We start from the raw sequence: 19,349 nt of genomic DNA, 5'->3' as shown, positions 1-19,349 counted from the left end.
GCCCTGTCCGTCCGTCTGTTGTAATCACGCTACAATCAAAACGAAGTAAGCTAAAATTTTGTACAGTCTTTTGTTTGCGAGCAGTTCAAGTTCGAAGATGGGCTATATCGGTCCACGATATTGTATAGCCCCCATAAACCGGTACCCCTCGATATTAGGTATTTTAATGATTTTAGCCACGTTTTTAATGGAATTATCTGAAATTCTACACACGGAGTTCCTTGTGAGTACTTTACCCCCTGAAAGAGAATTGTCTATAATAGGTCCACGATATAACGGCACTTTCCGATATTCGGTATTTTTATGATTTTAGCCACATTTTCCAATCGAATTATCTGAAAATGCACACAAGGAGTTCCTTGTGAGTACTTTATTCCCTGCAAGAGAATTAACTATACAGGTCCACGATATCGTATAGGCCCCATATGACGGTACCCCCGATATTCGGTATTTTGATGATTGTAGCCACATTTTTCAATGGAATTTTCTAAAAATTCACACAAAGAGTTCCGTGTTCAGATTTTTACAAAATTTTTGATGAATTTTATTTTTTTTTTTCAATTTTTTAATTCGTTACATGGTGGAGGGTATTCAAAGTTCGGCCCGGTCGAACTTACAGCTTTCTTACTTGTTACATTTTGTTTCATTTTTTCACGGCCGAACATTGCCCTGGCCTAATTTTTGCAAAATGTAGGTCATAATTACATATAATAAAATTTAATTTAATAAATTATTATTATTTTTTTTAATTTTGGAATGAACTTTTATCCCATCTACTGTGATGCGTTCATTCTGAAATTTGCAATACAAATATTTTTTGAGAAAAGACTGACGTTAATACAAAAACTCAAATATGTTGTCTTATATGAAACTGGTTGTCGTAATAAATCTCAAACAATCCCTTGTCGCAATTTACCGAATTACGGTTGCTTGCGTAAATCGCTTTAATAGGTTTACGACCCTTCAAAATTGTAACAAATTTTTGGACTTTGGAAAAGTATACATATAGGAGAATCATAAAAGGTTCCAGAGAAGAAAAATAATAGAAGGTTTCGGTTGGGTCATATAATATGTGCTTCTTTGCTTGGAAAAAAGTTGAAACCTGCCATGTAATAGCAGAAAAATTGGTAAGGGAAGCTTGCATTGCACATTATTATTATAGAGTAAACTAAATATAAATAAATATATTTAAAAAACGTCGTTATGTTGGGCTTACTAACATTAAAAAAACAAGTAAGCAAACGCTACAGTTGAGCGGGGCCGACCGTTGAATACCCTACAACACTATAATAAACGATACAGTTTATATAGGCGAGATACTCGAAAGAATTCTACAAGATATTGTGACAAATAATAAAAGAAAACCATCAGGTTTCGTTCTCTAATTTTCGAATAATAGCAACTTAAACTAATTTGCTCATTTCCAATTTATTGGTAGATGTTGCACGTAAATGGTCTTCCTAGATCTGGAACCAATATTTCCCAAAGACTATAAACTCTCAGAAGTGGCAAAAGATTAACATTTATTATTGGTTTTTGACTGAAACGCGTCTATATGAGATACAGACATTTGAATATATTCTTCAACGAAATAGTCAGAAGTGCGTCTTTCCTGTATTTGTGAATTCTCCAAAAAGTCACTGGAATCGACATTTTCGTATTTTGTCTACAAAAGTTGGCAAACTATTTCACACATTGAATATTTTTGGATGGCCATCCAAAACTGCTTAGCTTTTGCAATGTCCGGTAACCCCCATTCAAATGTGCGTGAGGATCGGGCGATAATTACGACCTGCTGACAATTTTGCAGTTTATGGTCCATTTCAACCCCTAAATATATGGCGATCATCTCCAAAGAGAGTAGGCTTCTATTCTGACCCTCATCTTATCCCCATGCAAAATTTCGTAAGGATCGGGCCATAAATGCGATCTGTATATGATATCCTGATATCCTAACTACTCAGTTTTGTTAGCTGTAGAAATATTACCAAATGTTTAATTCAAAATGAAAATATGCCAAAAATATGACAAAATTGAAAAAATATGAGAAAATTTAAAAAAATCAATATTTTCATCTTTTTCTTTCCTGACAAGAGGCCATTCTGAATTAATGAGAACGGTCGAAATCAGTTCAGCCGTTCTCGACATATAAGAGATCTTTCAAGCATATCTTCTTTGATAGACATATATATCGCACATATTTTGCTATATTTCCGATTTGTTGGATGTTAACATCAATGTAAAGATCAGAAGTAACCCTGTCATGGCCTTGTGATTTCGCCGGGATTTAAAATATTCGCGGTTTAATGAAACATTTCGAATTTTTTCAACACAAAAGATATGGTCTATTTTACCCGCTAAATATTATCCGATAGCCACCCAAATTGGTAGGCTTCTTCCCCGCCCTAAACTCTAGCTACTTGCGAAATTCCGCGTCGATTGGTCTATAATTGCGACCTGTATAGCTACTGCAAAATCCGACATTTTTTCAGTATTTGGTCCATTTCAACCCCTAAACATTTGGCTATCATCTCCAAAAGAAATAGGCTTCTATTCTGACCCTAACCCCACCTTCGTGCAAAATTTCGTTAGGATCGGGCCATAATTGCGACCTGGACAGACGGACAGACGGACGGACATACATAGCTAGATCGACTCAGCTCGGCGAGCTAGGAAGATCCATATATACTTTCCTATATGGGAAACCAATATTTCGAGGTGTTACATAAATTCTGGCCCAATCAAACTTATAATACCCCCAACACATAGTGTTGTAGGGTATGAAAGCAATATATTATTACAGGGGAAAATAATTTTCTTTAAAAAAATATTTTTGCAGCCCTCCTACGAAATAAAGCACAATTTCAAATCGTCTGATTTACTTAGTTGGCAAACTGTTTACAATCTCATGCCCGTGACTGTCACAGCTTTCGTTTTTTTTTTCTTTGCATTTTTTTAATGTTCAGTTTGAAATGACAAGTTCATTGAACGTTTGTCTTTGGACGGCTAACAGCCTAACTACCTACCTGTAAACGCATTACACATTTCACATAAATATGGGAATGAATGTTCGTTCGTTCGTTCGCTCGAACGTTCATTCGTACACTTTGCCATAAACGTGTGTTTAAAGTGCGACAGGCCGACAGGCTGACCGACCCACCGACTACCGACTGAAAGCGTTTGACCAACTGTTTGCTGATGTGTCGTTGCTGTTTTGTGATCTTAACTTGTAAACGTGCATTGCATGTTCATTGGTATTTTGATTTTGACTTTTGAATTCATTGAATTTAGTTTGTTGGGCTATTCCGTTTGTACCAATGCTGCTGCTGCTACCGATTAAATCGAGAGCAGTTTTAGCCTTAGTAGTTATGTTGGTCGTGGCGTGTCAAAGAGATAGTAGAGTATTTGTGACAAAAATTATATAGATTGGACCACTTGTTGCATGTTGTTGCCACTGCTATCATTTTTAGTAGCCATTGGACTTGTCAGAGGATATGTGTGCAGTGCATGCAACGCAACCGGATCAAACATAAGAACACAACATGGCTTGTTAACCCTGTCTAATGGCAAAAAATCCAACACACGCAGACATTGCCACGGGGGCTAATTCATTGATTCCTTCACCTTTGCGAGACATGTTGACTTAGACCAATTTTTAGTCAAGGTAATCAAACCAAATAAGGATTGATTTGTTTTTATCTTGAATATATATACGCAGAAAGGAAAATGTGAAAGAAGTGGACAAAACAATACCCATTAAGGAGCTCTGAAAAAAATCATTCCCTTGGGTGGGAACTAAATAGTTATAGACTCTACACATTTGGTGGCGGTATTTTTATGTTGAATGTAACTTATTGAGCCAAATATTATTCCTAAATCGGGCATGTTATGACTTCGACAAGGCTTAAACAAAAATTCGGATGAAAACGAGCTATATCTGAATCGATTTGATTCAAACTTGGGAAAATATATCAAATCAATATCTAACTATGAACCATTCTTATACAGGGTGCGATAAAAAAAAACTGCAATAAAGTCAAACGCCATAATTTGTACAGCAAAAAATATCGGAAATAGCATCAAATTTTAGGATAAGACTAGATTTGTTCGAATTGATCACCTTTTCGAGCCAAATATAAAGAAATCACACCATCACGCTGGAATTCCATCACGAACATTTTTTCTGGAAAATTCTCACCAAAATGCATTTGTACGCTAGTAAACAAGGTAATGAGCTGTTACTGGAATATTTTTAACAGCTGTCGGACGAGTGGCTTAGAAATGATAGCAGTCTGAAGTTGGTTGCAGTTTTTTCATCTCACCCTGTATATATCATATATTCTGTACCGAATGTGATTGCTTCGGGGGATTCATATATGAAATCGGATGGAAAATAATCTTTAAAAAATCCATGTTTAATGGTCTTTGCAGAATATTAAAAAAATCCACGTTTAATGGTCTTTGCAGAATATTTAAAAAAAATCCATGTTTAATGGTCTTTGCAGAATATTTAAAAAAATCCATGTTTAATGGTCTTTGCGGAAAATTTAAAAAAAAAATCCACGTTTAATGGTTTTGCAAATTATTCTTTAAAAACATCCATATTTAATGGTCTTTGCAGAATATTTAAAAAAAATCCACGTTTAATGGTCTTTGCAGAAAATTAAAAAAAATCCACGTTTAGTGGGTATTTGAAAAATATTCTTTCAAAAAATCCGCGTTTAGTGGGTATTTGAAAAATATTCTTTCAAAAAATCCACGTTTAGTGGGTATTTGAAAAATATTCTTTCAAAAAATCCACGTTTAGTGGGTATTTGCAAAATATTCTTTAAAAAAAATCCGCGTTTAGTGGGTATTTGAAAAATATTCTTTAAAAAAATCCACGTTTAGTGGGTATTTGAAAAATATTCTTTCAAAAAAATCCACGTTTAGTGGGTATTTGAAAAATATTCTTTCAAAAAATCCACGTTTAGTGGGTATTTGAAAAATATTCTTTAAAAAATCTACGTTTAGTGGGTATTTGAAAAATATTCTTTCAAAAAATCCACGTTTAGTGGGTATTTGAAAAATATTCTTTCAAAAAAAATCCACGTTTAGTGGGTATTTGAAAAATATTCTTTCAAAAAATCCACGTTTAGTGGGTATTTGAAAAATATTCTTTAAAAAATCTACGTTTAGTGGGTATTTGAAAAATATTCTTTAAAAAAATCCACGTTTAGAGGGTATTTGAAAAATATTCTTTCAAAAAAATCCACGTTCAGAGGGTATTTGAAAAATATTCTTTCAAAAAATCAACTTTTAGTGGGTATTTAAAAAATATTCTTTCAAAAAATCCACGTTTAGAGTGTATTTGAAAAATATTATTTAAAAATCTACGTTTAGTGGGTATTTAAAAAATATTCTTCTAAAAATCCACGTTTAGAGGGTATTTAAAAAATATTCTTCTAAAAATCCACGTTTAATGGTCCTTTTAAAAATCCACGTTTAATAGTCTAAGAGTCTTTGAAAAATATTCTTTTAAAAATCCACGTTTAATGGTCTAATGGTCATTGAAAATGTTCTTTTAAAAATCCACATTTCATGATCTAAGGGTTTTAAAAAAAAATTCCTTTAAAAATCCGCGTTTAATGGTCAAGAGTCTTTGAAAATATTTTTTTAAAAATAGACGTTTAATGGTTAAAGGGTCTTTGGAAAATATTTTAAAAAAATCCATGTTTAGTGTTTTTGTGAATAATATTCTGAGTTTTTCCTGTTATAATGTTTGTGTCGCACAGTGTAATTTTTGACATTCTCAAAATTGGGCACAATATATAGAACAAGGAAAGTTTTGGCATTTTTATGACGACCATATCATATTTTTTATTATTTCAGTACATGATCTAAATTCTGCTTTCTTTACTTCGGTTCTTTTTTTCACTTTTTGCAATAACTAAACTGATTTATGCAGATTTTAAGACAAAAATCTACAATAAAACAAAAAACATTATTATAATTCTTGAAACGCATAAATTTTTGACCCACATTCGGTGAGTAACTCGTCGTCACCATCGTCGTTGTGGTTGTCGGCGGCGATTCAGTCCTCGAATATTGAAACAAACAAACAATGCGCAAACGCAAAATGCATGAATTTGAATTTTAAAGTACCGCCTCAAGCCTCAGGCCCGCACTGTTCTAGCTCATTACGTATGCCAAACAACATTTACTTTTGCGCGCCTCTTCGCAAAAAATTCTTGATTGACTTAAGTGCCAATTGGCCCGGTCCGCCACCACCTCCCGCACTGGGTTTCTTCGTCAAGTTAAGCATGCAAATTATTGTTGTTTTGAATGTAAACAAAATTAAAATAACGCCATTGCAATGTTAATTTTAGTGTACGGTTTTCTTTCTTTTTTTGTGTGTTTTGTTGAAGAGGAATTTCGAATGAGAGGGCGTTCATATTTGGGTATTTTTTCTTGCGTCACCAAATTATTGTACTGTTCTTTTTTTGTAGCAATTAAAGTGAGTTGGTCTTTGAAACTTTCTTCCTTTTTTTGCATATATTATTAATAAACTAATAATATAATGTTTATTTTTCAATTTATTTGTTTGTAAATATTTACACGAATGTATAAGTAGAATTGAACGTTTTTCTTTCTTTTTGGAGTTAAATTTAAAAAAGAAAACTGACGCAACAGTTCCTAATGTTGGATAATACTTAAATATAATCATAACTTAATTTACCGGCAATGGAAACAGAGAAACTCGGCTTGTGGATAATATTGGAGATGAGTCAAAAGTGTCTTTAAGACCTCATGGTATTCTACAAAAACATCTCATGATCTTTTATTGAAGAAGATCTCATGGTCTTATAATGATGAAGTCCTCATGAACTTCTAATGAAGAAGTCCTCATGGACTTCTAATAAAGAAGATCTCATGGTCTTCTATGGAAGAAGACCACATAGTCTTCTATGGAAGAAGACCACATAGTCTTCTATGGAAGAAGACCACATGGTCTTCTATGGAAGAAGACCACATGGTCTCCTATGGAAGAAGACCACATGGTCTCCTATGGAAGAAGACCACATAGTCTCCTATGGAAGAAGACCACATGGTCTCCTATGGAAGAAGACCACATGGTCTCCTATGGAAGAAGACCTCATGGTCTTCTATGGAAGAAGACCTCATGGTCTTCTATGGAAGAAGACCTCATGGTCTTCTATGGAAGAAGACCCCATGGTCTTCTATGGAAGAAGACCCCACGGTCTTCTATGGAAGAAGACCCCATGGTCTTCTATGGAAGAAAACCCCATGGTCTTCTATGGAAGAAGACCCCACGGTCTTCTATGGAAGAAGACCCCACGGTCTTCTATGGAAGAAGACCCCACGGTCTTCTATGGAAGAAGACCCCACGGTCTTCTATGGAAGAAGACCCCACGGTCTTCTATGGAAGAAGACCCCACGGTCTTCTATGGAAGAAGACCCCACGGTCTTCTATGGAAGAAGACCCCACGGTCTTCTATGGAAGAAGACCCCACGGTCTTCTATGGAAGAAGACCCCACGGTCTTCTATGGAAGAAGACCCCACGGTCTTCTATGGAAGAAGACCCCACGGTCTTCTATGGAAGAAGACCCCACGGTCTTCTATGGAAGAAGACCACATGGTCTTCTATGGAAGAAGACCACATGGTCTTCTATGGAAGAAGACCACATGGTCTTCTATGGAAGAAGACCACATGGTCTTCTATGGAAGAAGACCACATGGTCTTCTATGGAAGAAGACCACATGGTCTTCTATGGAAGAAGACCACATGGTCTTCTATGGAAGAAGACCTCATGGACTTCTATCGAAGAAGACCTCATGGTCTTCTATGGAAGATGACCTCATGGTCTTCTATGGAAGAAGACCTCATGGTTTTCTATGGAAGAAGACCTCATGGCCTTCTATGGAAGAAGACCTCATGGTCTTCTATGGAAGATGACCTCATGGTCTTCTATGGAAGAAGACCTCATAGTCTTCTCTCGAAAGGATCTGATGGTCTTCTATCGAAGAACACCTCATGGTCTTCTATCGATGAAGACCTTATGGCTTTCTATTGAAGAAAACCTCATCCTTTGAAGAGCTCACGGTCATCCATCGAGGACCTCATGGTCATCCACTGAAGATCTCATGGTCATCCACTGAAGATCTCATGGTCATCCACTGAAGACCGGATGGTCTTCTATTGAAGACAGCTTCATGGTCTCCTATTGAAGACCTCATGGTCTCTTATTGAAGACCGTATGGTCTTGCATTGTAGACCACATTTTCTTCTACTGAAGACCACATGGTATTTTATTGAAGACCTCATGGTCATCCATTGAGGACCTCATGGTCTTAATTTAAAGAACTCATGCTCTCCTAATTTGTGAATATTTGTATCAAATCAATTTTGCTGACACTCTCCACCAAGTTTTGCAGTGCTTATTGAGATGTTATGATTGTTTACTTATACCACTTAAAAATTCCCCCCATCAATTATAAATTCGAATTTTTGAGGTGTGATTTTTTTTTCGGAAAAAAAATACCGGCTCAAATTTTTATTAAACAAAAAATTGGTGCAATGACCTAGTTAAACATTTTATTTCTCAAAATTACTTAAAAATTGATTTATTGTATTTAAAATACCTTCAAAATTTGATGAAAATTAAACACCCCATTTATCATTGATGTCTTGACAAATCGATCGAACGCTGGCGCCAGCAATTTCGATATCTTGAGTGGTAATGCAAAATGTCATAATTTAATATCTGGGTTAAAGTGTTGATCGATTTTGTTTTTTTTTGCAAAGTTTGATTTCTAATTAACTGATGTCTTAATTATTTTGATACTTCAACGAAAGTGAAAACTTGATTTGAAGAAGTTACGGGCAAAAGCGAGAAATTATACTGACTCAAATAAATTGGGTTTTTTTCGGCAAAACAAAAATATTGACCTTTGATGTTACAAAAAATATTCAAGTTCAAGGCAAGTTCAAGATACCCTTGTAAACATGAAATATACACGTATGTATGTATGTGTTCATATATGTATATTCTAGCCTTTATTTGTGAAACTATATGGATATTTTTTGACATCAGGTCAAAGTTCCAAGACTTCGAATACAAAAAAAAATAATATTTTATGTTATTTATCTTTAATTTTTAGGCCATCGGACACATCAGTGGTTGTCACATAAATCCGGCTGTTACCATTGGCTTCCTGATTGTGGGTGAAATGAGTATTCTTAAGAGCGCCCTCTACATTGCCGTACAATGTGTGGGAGCAATTGCCGGAGCTGCTGTTATTAAGGTAACGAGTCACGTATATTAGCACATATTTGAATTTTTTGATAAAACAAAAATCCCAATGGCAGGTTGGTGTATCTGAAGTTGTATCGGGTGCTAGCTTGGGTGTTTCTGGATTTTCCTCCACAATGACTGTGGGTCAAGCAGTATTAATCGAAGCCTTGATTACATTCATTTTGGTCATTGTTGTCAAGGGTGTCTCGGATCCCGGTCGCAGTGACATCAAGGGTTCAGCCCCCTTGGCTGTGGGTCTTTCCATTGCAGCTGGCCATTTGTGTGCTGTAAGTAAACTATTGTTATTTTATTTATTTAAATTTGTTAAAAATAAACTTTTGATTTTTTTTATCTCAGATTAACCTAACCGGTGCCAGCATGAATCCAGCCCGTTCCTTTGGTCCAGCTGTGGTGCAAAACATTTGGACCGATCACTGGGTCTACTGGGTAGGCCCATTTGCCGGTGCCATCGTAGCCGCTGTGTTGTACAAACTCGTTTTCAAAGTACGCAAGGGTGACGATGAAGCCAATTCTTACGACTTCTAAACGAATTTAGTGAATTTTCAGTGGCAAAAAAATAAAATAACATCAACTCGATATTTAAAACAAGCAAATCGGCAATAAATGTATCCGCCTAAATCAGATTTTAGCTATTTATTCGCTTTCTTTATAAGAAACCCCCAAAAAATCCAAAGCTAAATAAGAATTTTAAATTCTAATTCCAAAAAAAAAAATTAGTTAAAATTGCCGTTAAATTGTAAATTATTTTTAAACGAGAAATGTTATTTCATAAAACGAAATTAACATTACAACATTTTATTAAGCGGTTGGAAACGGCTATAAGGAGCTGTGGTACGGAAACCCATGTATTATTCTTATAATTATTAATTCTATCCATATAGAAGCATTCCAAGGGTTTCCTATGAATTATGGTTTGTAATAAAAATTATTTGTTATAAGAATAAAAATATGTCAAAAATTTATTTTGTAAGAAATTTTAAATTGAAAATCCCTTATTTCCAGAGGTGTCCAGTAACCAGAGCTCATTATAACCGTTTTCTCATTTCCACACACAATTTGTTTGTAATTATATTTTTTTTGTCATTAATTGTCGTCGTTATTTATTGTTAAATTTATTTAGTTTTAAATCGAAACATAAAAAACCGAACTTTTCTCCCTCTCCCCCAATCAATCCTAACTCCTTCCACACATTGTATTTTAAACTAAAATATAAATGCTTATATCTACAATTAACTGTTTAAGATATGATTGTAAAATGATTGTAAAAAAAAATATATAGAAAAAAATAATAAAATGTTATTGGAATTTTATTGAGCAAGAATTCGAAATTCTCGAAATTAACACATATATTTTGCTAAGATTTTGCTTTGATGAAGAGTTTAATGGTATTCAAATAAAGTTAAAAATTACAAAAAAAATTATGTTTATGCGTTCATTAATAAGTTAATTTCTAATTGAATTCGTTAAAAAAAAAAAACAGTAAGTTCAGCCGGGCCGAACTTTGAATGCCCCCACCATTTGGAACAAATTTGGAAATTTTTCAATAAATAAAATTCGTTAAAAATTCTGTTAAAATATTAAAAAATACCAAATATAGCCATTATATTGGGGTCTATGCGACGTGGACCTAAATAGGCATTGTTTATTACAAGCCATTACCATATTCAAATTCGAAACTTGAAATAAACGGTGAATAATGTAGCTAAAATCATCAAAATACCGTATATTGGAAGATACCGTTATATCGGAACTATACGAAGACCTGCATAGACAATTTTCTGTCACAGGCTGTAGCATCCATTGCGAACTTTAAATACCACATCTCAAACAATTTCGGTGAGTCTTGTACCTCTAATCGTCAAAATACCGAATATAGGGAGGTACTGATATATGGGTCGTATACGAAGACCTGTACCTGCATAGACAATTTTATGTCACTGACTGTAGTTCCCACTACGAATCCTAAATACGTAATCTGATACTACTCCGGTGAATAATGTCGCTAAAATCATCAAAATACCGAATATAGGGAGGTACCGTTAAATGTGGGCTATACGAAGACGCAGACCTGCACAGACAATTTTCTATCTTAGGCTGTAGTATCCATTTCGAACTTCAAATACCAAATTTGAAACAATTCCGGTGAATAATGTCGCAAAAATCATCAAAATACCGAATATCGGGAGGTACCGTTATATGGGGGCTATACGAAGACGTGGACCTGCACAGACAATTTTCTGTTTTAGGCTGTAGTATTCATTGCGAACTTTAAATACCAAATTTTGAACAATTCCGGAAAATAATGTCGCAATTTTCTGTTTTAGGCTGTAGTATTCATTGCGAACTTTAAATACCAAATTTTGAACAATTCCGGAAAATAATGTCGCTAAAATCATCAAAATAACGAATATCGGGAGGTACCGTTATATGGGGGCTATATGAAAACGTGGAACTACATGGCCCTTTTACGAACTGCCTACTGTAAAAATAAACCTGTGTGCAAAATTTTAGCCTTGTATCTCAATTCGTTCGAAAGATAGCGTGATTACAACAAACAGACAGACGGACAGACAGACAGACAGACAGACAGACGGACATCGCTAAATCGACTTAGAATTTTACGCTGATCAAGAATACATATACTTTGTTGGGTCTGACATGAGTATTTCGAGGAGTTACAAACGGAATGACAAAGTTAATATACCCTCCATAGTATGGTGGAGTGTATAAAATAGCTGTTAGACTCTACGAATTTTGACTACAAAGAAAAAGTCGACTTTTCGTTTTTTGTGTACAGGGTGAGATGAAAACAAGTAAAAAAGCAGTAAGTTCGGCCGGGCCGAACTTTGAATACCCTCCACCATTTGGAACGAATTAGAAAATTTTCAAAAGAAATAAAATCCATTAAAAGTTCTTTTAAAATCTTTAAAATATCTAATATAGGAAGGTGCCGATATGGGGAATATACGATATTGTGGACGTATAAAGACAATCTGCGTGTAAAGTACTCACAAGGAACTCCTTGTGTGGATTTTCAAAATACCTAATACCGCGGGGTATCGTTATATGGGAGCTATATGTTATCGTTAACCTATGTAGAGAATTCTCTGTGCGTTGAAAAATATGGCTATCGGGGGTACCGTCATATGAGGGCTATACGATATCGTGGATCTATATAGATAATTCTCTGCCGAGGTATAAAGTACCCACAAGGAACTCCTTGTGTGGATTTTCAGATAATTCCGATGAAAAATGTGGGTAAAATCATAAAAATACCGAATATCGGGGGTACCGTTATATGGGGGATATACGATATCGTGGACATATATAGCCAATTCTTTTTGAGGGGGTAAAATGCCCACAATGGATTCCTTTTGTGGAATTTCAGACTATTCCATTGAAAAATGTTGATAAAATCATCAAAATACCAAATATCGGGGGTACCGTTATATGGGCGCTATACGATATAGTGGACCTATATAGAGGTATAAAGTACCCACAAGGAACTACTTGTGCGGATTTTCAGACAATTCCATTGAAAAATGTGGCTAACATCATCAAAATACCGAATATCGGGGGTACCGTTATATGGGGGCTATACAATATCGTGGATCGACATAGCCCATCTTCGAACTTGACCTGCCTGCAGACAAAAGAGAGATCTGTGCAAAATTTTAGCTTCCTATCTTAATTCGTTTAGACTGTAGCGTGATTACAACAGACGGACAGACGGACGGAAAGGGCTAAATCGTCTTAGAATTTTAAGCTAATCAAGAATATATATACTTTGTTGGGTCTAAAATGATTATTTCGATGAGTTACAAACGGAATGACGAACCTATTATACCCTCCATACTTTTTTTGGTGGAGGGTATAATAAAATTATTATACCCTCTACCATAGCATGGATGGTATATTAAGTTTTGTCATTCTGTTTGTAACATCTCGAAATTTACATTTTAGTCCCCACAAAGTAAATGTATTCTTGAAAATGGGTTATATAGGTCTACGTTTTGGTATAGCCCCCATATAATGGTACCTCCCGATATTCGGTACTTTGATGATTTTAGCGACATTATTCACCTAAATTGTTTCAAATTTGGTATTTGAATATTGTAACGGCTTATGACAAAATTTGCCTATGTAGGTCCACGTCGTCGCATAGACCCCTAATATAACGGATACATTCGATATTTTTAAGATTTTAATAGAATTTTTAACAGATTTTATTTTTTTGAAAATTGCCAAATGCAATTCATTCCATATGGTTAAGGGTATTTAAAGATCGGCCCGGCCGAACTTACAGCTTTTTTACTTGTTTAATTTTGACATTAAAAGCTGTAAATTCGCCTATGCTACTACCTATAGAATATGCTTTGAAGAAGAAAAAAATATTCTTCGTGAAATGTCAATAAAAGTTATCAAAATATAGAAACATCATTTCCAAGAAAATATTTGTGGCAATTTTGCCAAAAAACGAAAATATTTTCCCTTTTTATGGACTTTTCTTCAGTATTTTCTCGATTTGATGCATGAATGTAACACAAAACTTCGTTTATATATTTGTTAGATTTTCGTCTTCATTTATTAAATATGGCATCCCCATGCATATTATGTGTAGTTGCATTTTTTATTTATTTCTCCTTAAATTATGCTATATTTTAAAAACAATTCCTAATAATTCTGATTATATTATTTAAGCTTAAAAATATGCTATAATTTAATTTTTAAATTAGTTGTTTTTTTTTTATCAATAAAAGCAAATGCTCAACAAACAAAACCGTTCAAACGTTCGCAACGTGTTAAACAATTGAATGTTTGTCTGCTTAACAGCGTTTGCGATATCGATTTCTTGCATTCACTTGAAAGGAGAGTATCTTACTTTGACATTAATAGTGCCTATATTGAATTGTCTTATTCTGAGGGAATGGGCCAATATTGTCTGTTTCTTATCGGACCTAAATAAATACGATATAAATATGGGGTAACTTTGTAACAGGTTGTAATTTCTTTCACATAAAAATATTGGCATGTGTGAAATTTTAAGACAATCGGATTCTTACATCATATTGTATAAGAATTATAATTATTCAAAATTTTGACCCTTTGTGGGAGAAGCACTTGATGAAATTGACCTATATTATCCATTTTTATCCACCTGACCAAGAACTGAGGCAAATATTAGAATTTGCAAAGTTGGATCAAAATTGGATTATTTTTTCTCTTTCTTCGCAGAAAATATATTTTTTGAAAATTTCGACCTTTTGTGGAAGAAGTAAACCAATATATTCCATCTTAACAGCAAACCTTGGGTTAATAAAAATATTGAGATGTGTGAAATTTGAAAACAACCGAACTTTTACATCACATTTTATAATTTTGTGCCTTGTTGGGGGAGGTACTTGATGATATTGTCGATTTTCGCACCTTGCCTAGAACTGACGAAAATATTAGGATTTGCAAAGCTGGAGCCAAATCGGATTATCGTTATTCTTTCTGTATAGAAAATATATTTTTGGAAATTTTTTTGTGGGGGAGATACAAAGGGAGTGGGACGATATTGCCCATCTCCGAACTCGATCCAATTTTGACAAAAGTATTACGATATATCACGGTTGAACCAAATCCGATACTCCTTTCGAGAGTTATCGTGCGCAAACATCCATCACTTTAGTGAATTGCTTCGGTATTAAATGGTTATACACTGCACCATACATAGTATGGAGGGTATATTAAGTTCGTCATTCCACAAGGAGTATCGTCTGTATAGGTCCACGAAATAGTATATCCCCGATATATCAGTACCACCCCATATTCAGTATTTTGGTGAATTTAGTTACATTTTTAATTGGAATTGTCTAAAAATCTATACTAGAAGTTCTTTCTAAGGACTTTACTCCCTGGAAGGGAAATGTCTGTACAGGTCCACTATATCGTATAGCCCACATACAACGGATCCCACTGATATTCGGTATTTTGATAATTTTAGGGAAACTATTAACCGGAGTTGTTTATTCATTTTTACTATTTTAATAAAATTTTTTACGGATTGTATTTTTTTGAAAATTTCCAAATCCGTTCCAAATGGTGGAGGGTATTCAAAGTTTGTCCCGGTCGAACTTATTGCTTTTTTAATTGTTTCTACTTTCTCGTATTGGAGGATTGATCCAATATAATACATATCATATCTAAGAGAGAATGTGAGAACAGTGATAATATTGCTTAATAGTTTGGTATATGGTGAGATACCATATACTGGGTGAGATAAAAAAAAACTGCAGCAAAGTCAAACGCCATAATTTTTACATTTTTTTTTTTTAATTTTATTGCATGAAAGCAAACAATGTCGGAAATAGCATCAAATTTTAGAAAAAGATTAGATTTGTTCGAGTTGGTCACCTTTGGCACGAATTATGGCCTTCAAACGGCCAATGAAACCGTCACACTTGAGGTGCTTGAGGTGATCGACACTTTGATATTTTTTGGTGCATACCTTGCATTCCAAAATACTCCGCTGGAAATGAAGCGAGGAACCTCATTTTTAACTATTCTTGGGTGGCGCGTGATGAGTCCTGTTGCAATGTCCAAGGTCTGCGGCCAATTTATTCTGATGCCACGGTCGATTAATACAAGCGGAGAGCGACCATCGGCTATTATCGCGGCCCACACCATCACCATGGCCGGCGCTTGAGTTCTGGTGGCCAACCGAAGGTGCATATTTTCAGCTAACCTCTTTGGCAAGTAAAAACACGATCATTTTATTTGTTTACAAACTGCTGGACAACGAATGTTTTCTCATCAGAAAAAAACAAATTCGGCAGTTCAGCACTTTCGACCAAGCGAAGCAACTCTTTAGCTCTTTTGAGTCTATTTTCTTTCTGTTACTGTGTAAGTTCTTGCACTTTTTGGAATTTCAGCTCACGAGCCATTTTTCGGCCACTGCGACGCGGGTTTCGATCAAGTCGCTTCTTTACTTTTCGAACCATTTCTGCAGATGTTGCTGTTTTCTTCCGTTCCACTTCCTTGACGTCGGGCTACGCTACCAGTATCACGGTAACGAGCGATGGTACCAGACACAAAAGATTTATTCACATTTAATTAGTGGAGTCCTCTAACGATAGCCACTTGTGGTTTTCCAACCTCTTTGAGGGAGAGATACCATCCCATCTTCATCACACCAGATACTTTGCTAAAAAAAAAAAAATATTTGTGCAATTTTAAGAGAATCGGGTGCTTATTAAAAACTTGATGAGAGATATTATTATTCCAAAAGGAGTGGACCGATACATCCAATCTTCACACAAGATCTTGTGCTGATAAAAATATTCAGATACATGAAACTCAAAGACAGTTGGACCCTTATTTCATATTTTATAACAGTTATAATTATTCAAATTGTTGAGCCTTTGTGAGGAGGTACTTGATGGAGTGAGGCGATATTGTTAATTTTCGCACCTGATCTAACCCCGATAGGAATATTGGAATTTGCTAAGGTTGAATAAAATCCTTTCACTTTTTGTGGGGTAGGTACTAGATGGAGTGGACCGATATTGTCCATCTCCGAACTTGATCTAAATTTGAAAATAATAGTACAATCTAGCAAGTTTGGATCAAATCGGATACTCCCTTCGAGAGTTATCGTGCGCACCATCTAGACAGACAGACGGATATATGGACACACCTAGATTGACTCCAAATTTCCGAAAACGGATTTGGTCCAAAGGGTCTAAAACCTTTATTTCGATGAGACAAAAACATTTATTTCGATATTAAATGATATAAACTCTTTGTAGCCATATGGCTGAGGGTATAAAAAGTCATGAGGGGGAACATGCCCTATATATTTATCTTTTATTTTTGCTGTAAGAAAGTGAGAATTGAATCTTGTCGAACAGGGAAATCCTCTATACTATTCAAAATAATACAAACTCACATGGTACAATGAATTCAAGATAGGCCATTGCTACCCATTAATTATATTTTCTATTTTTATAGCTTATCAGTTTAAATTATGTTGGGTTTGTTGTGTATTGTTGTTGTTTTTTAAATTATATGAAAATTGTTTACACAATGTGTATACCCTACACCATATAGTGGTAAGGGTATTTTATCTTTGTGCATTTGTTTGTAACATGATGGAAAAAGCGAGTTACTTTTGAGGATCTTTATAGAATCACATTCTGAGTCGATTTATGCATGTCAGTCCGTCTATCCATGATTTTTTGTGAACAAAATTCAGGTCGCATTTATTATCTGATTGGGATGAAATTTTCCAAGGACGAACCCTATTGAAATTGGTAAAAATCGATTCAAATTTAGATGTACCTCTCAAATATAACTTCAATCGATTTTGGGTTAATTGTGCACCAATTGGCCAATATCAGTCCAAATGGCACTGAATTTCGGCACATCGGACCGAATTCAGTTTAGAAGCAAGTACATCAAATTTGTAGAAAATCGATTCATATATAAAATATATATGTTTCAACCGATTTGGGGTACTAAGTTCCTCACATGCGTAATACGCACTTCACAAGAATGCAATTTGGTACCAGATTAATTATTGAGCTTAAAAATACCCTGTCAAATTTTTTCGAGTTCGGATCAGATTAGGATGTAGCTCCTATATCCGATTTCAGTTTGTTTCAGTCCAAAAGGTTGAGATATAGCTATAGCTCCCATATATATGTTTCATCCGATTTGGTGTTAAAGTCGCTCACATTCGTAATATGCAATCCGCAGCAATGATATTTGATGCCGGGCATCAGATACTGCTCGTAAGTACCTTTGCCAAATTTTATCGAGATCGGTTCAGATTTCATATACCTTCGATATATATTCGATTTTTCGGTTATTGCTCACCATATATGTAATATTAGCCCAAATCGAATTTTTTATACCCTCCACCTTGGAAAGGAGGGTATATTAACTTTGTCATTCCGTTTGTAACATCTCTAAATATTCGTCGTAGGCCCCTATAAAGTATATATATTCATAATCTGCATAAAATTCTAAGTTGATTTTACGATGTCCGTCTGTCTGTCCGTCCATCTGTTGAAATCTGTTGAAATCAATTGGCAGAACAATTTGTATTATGTATAGGATGGTTGGTATTGAAAATGAGATATATCGGTCCACGTTTTGGTTTAGCCATCATACCTCCCGATATTCGGTATTTTTATGATTTTAGCGACATCATTCACCGAAATTATTTCAAATTTGGTATTTGAAGTTCGCAACCAATACAATAGCCTATGACAGAAAATTGTCTGTGTAAGTCCACGTCTTCGTATAGTCCTCATACAACGGTACCTCCCGATATTCGGTATTTTGATGATTTTAGCGACATCATTAACCGGAATTGTTTCAAATTTGGTATTTGAAGTTAGAAATGGATGCTACAGCCCAAGACAGAAAATTGTCTGTGCAGGTCCACGTCTTCGTATAGCCCCCATATAGCAGTGCCTCCCGATATTAGGTACGTTCTTGATTTTAGCGACATTATTAACCGAAATTGTTTCAAATTTGGTATTTGAAGTTAGAAATGGATGCTACAGCCCAAGACAGGAAATTGTCTGTGCAGGTTCACGTCTTCGTATAGTCCCCATATAACGGTACCAACCAATATTCGGTATTTTGATGCTTTTAGCGACATTATGCACCGAAATTGTTTCAAATTTGGTACTTGAAGTTCGTCATGGATACTACAGCCTATGACAGAAAATTTTCTGTGCAGGTCCAAGTTTTGGTGTGGCCTTCATATAATAGTACCTCCCTATATCCGCTATTTTGATGATTACCGATTTTTTTCAAGTTTCGCATTTGAATGATTAAAGTTGCCTATGCAGGTCCACGTCGTCGTATTTTTAACGGTTTTTATTTTTTGAAAAATTCAAAAAATTCGTTCCAAATGGTGGAGGGTATTCAAAGTTCGGAATGGTCGAACTTACAGCTTTTTTACTTGTTTTACTTGTTTCAAACTGAACATAATTTTACCATTTGCTGAAACTCGGTCCGGTATATGTATTGCT

General features: G+C 35.0%; 1 protein-coding gene across 4 annotated transcripts in view; it reads left to right on the top strand.

The window, feature by feature from the left end:
* The window catches only part of AQP (aquaporin), a 108,970-nt gene extending 98,305 nt beyond the window's left edge, over positions 1-10,665 (top strand). For 3 of the 4 annotated variants that reach the window (XM_059127906.1, XM_059127905.1, XM_059127904.1), the window contains 3 exons: positions 9,164-9,307; positions 9,372-9,584; positions 9,655-10,665. In XM_059127906.1, coding sequence (XP_058983889.1) covers positions 9,164-9,307; positions 9,372-9,584; positions 9,655-9,843 — 546 coding nt within the window. In that variant the 3' untranslated portion in view covers positions 9,844-10,665. 4 annotated transcript variants of the gene reach the window in all.
* The last annotated feature ends 8,684 nt before the right edge of the window (positions 10,666-19,349 follow it).

Source organism: Musca domestica, unplaced genomic scaffold (assembly GCF_030504385.1).
Source record: "Musca domestica strain aabys unplaced genomic scaffold, Musca_domestica.polishedcontigs.V.1.1 49, whole genome shotgun sequence".
NCBI classification, from domain to species: Eukaryota; Metazoa; Arthropoda; class Insecta; order Diptera; family Muscidae; genus Musca; species Musca domestica.
This window is presented reverse-complemented; position numbering and strand designations above follow the sequence as displayed.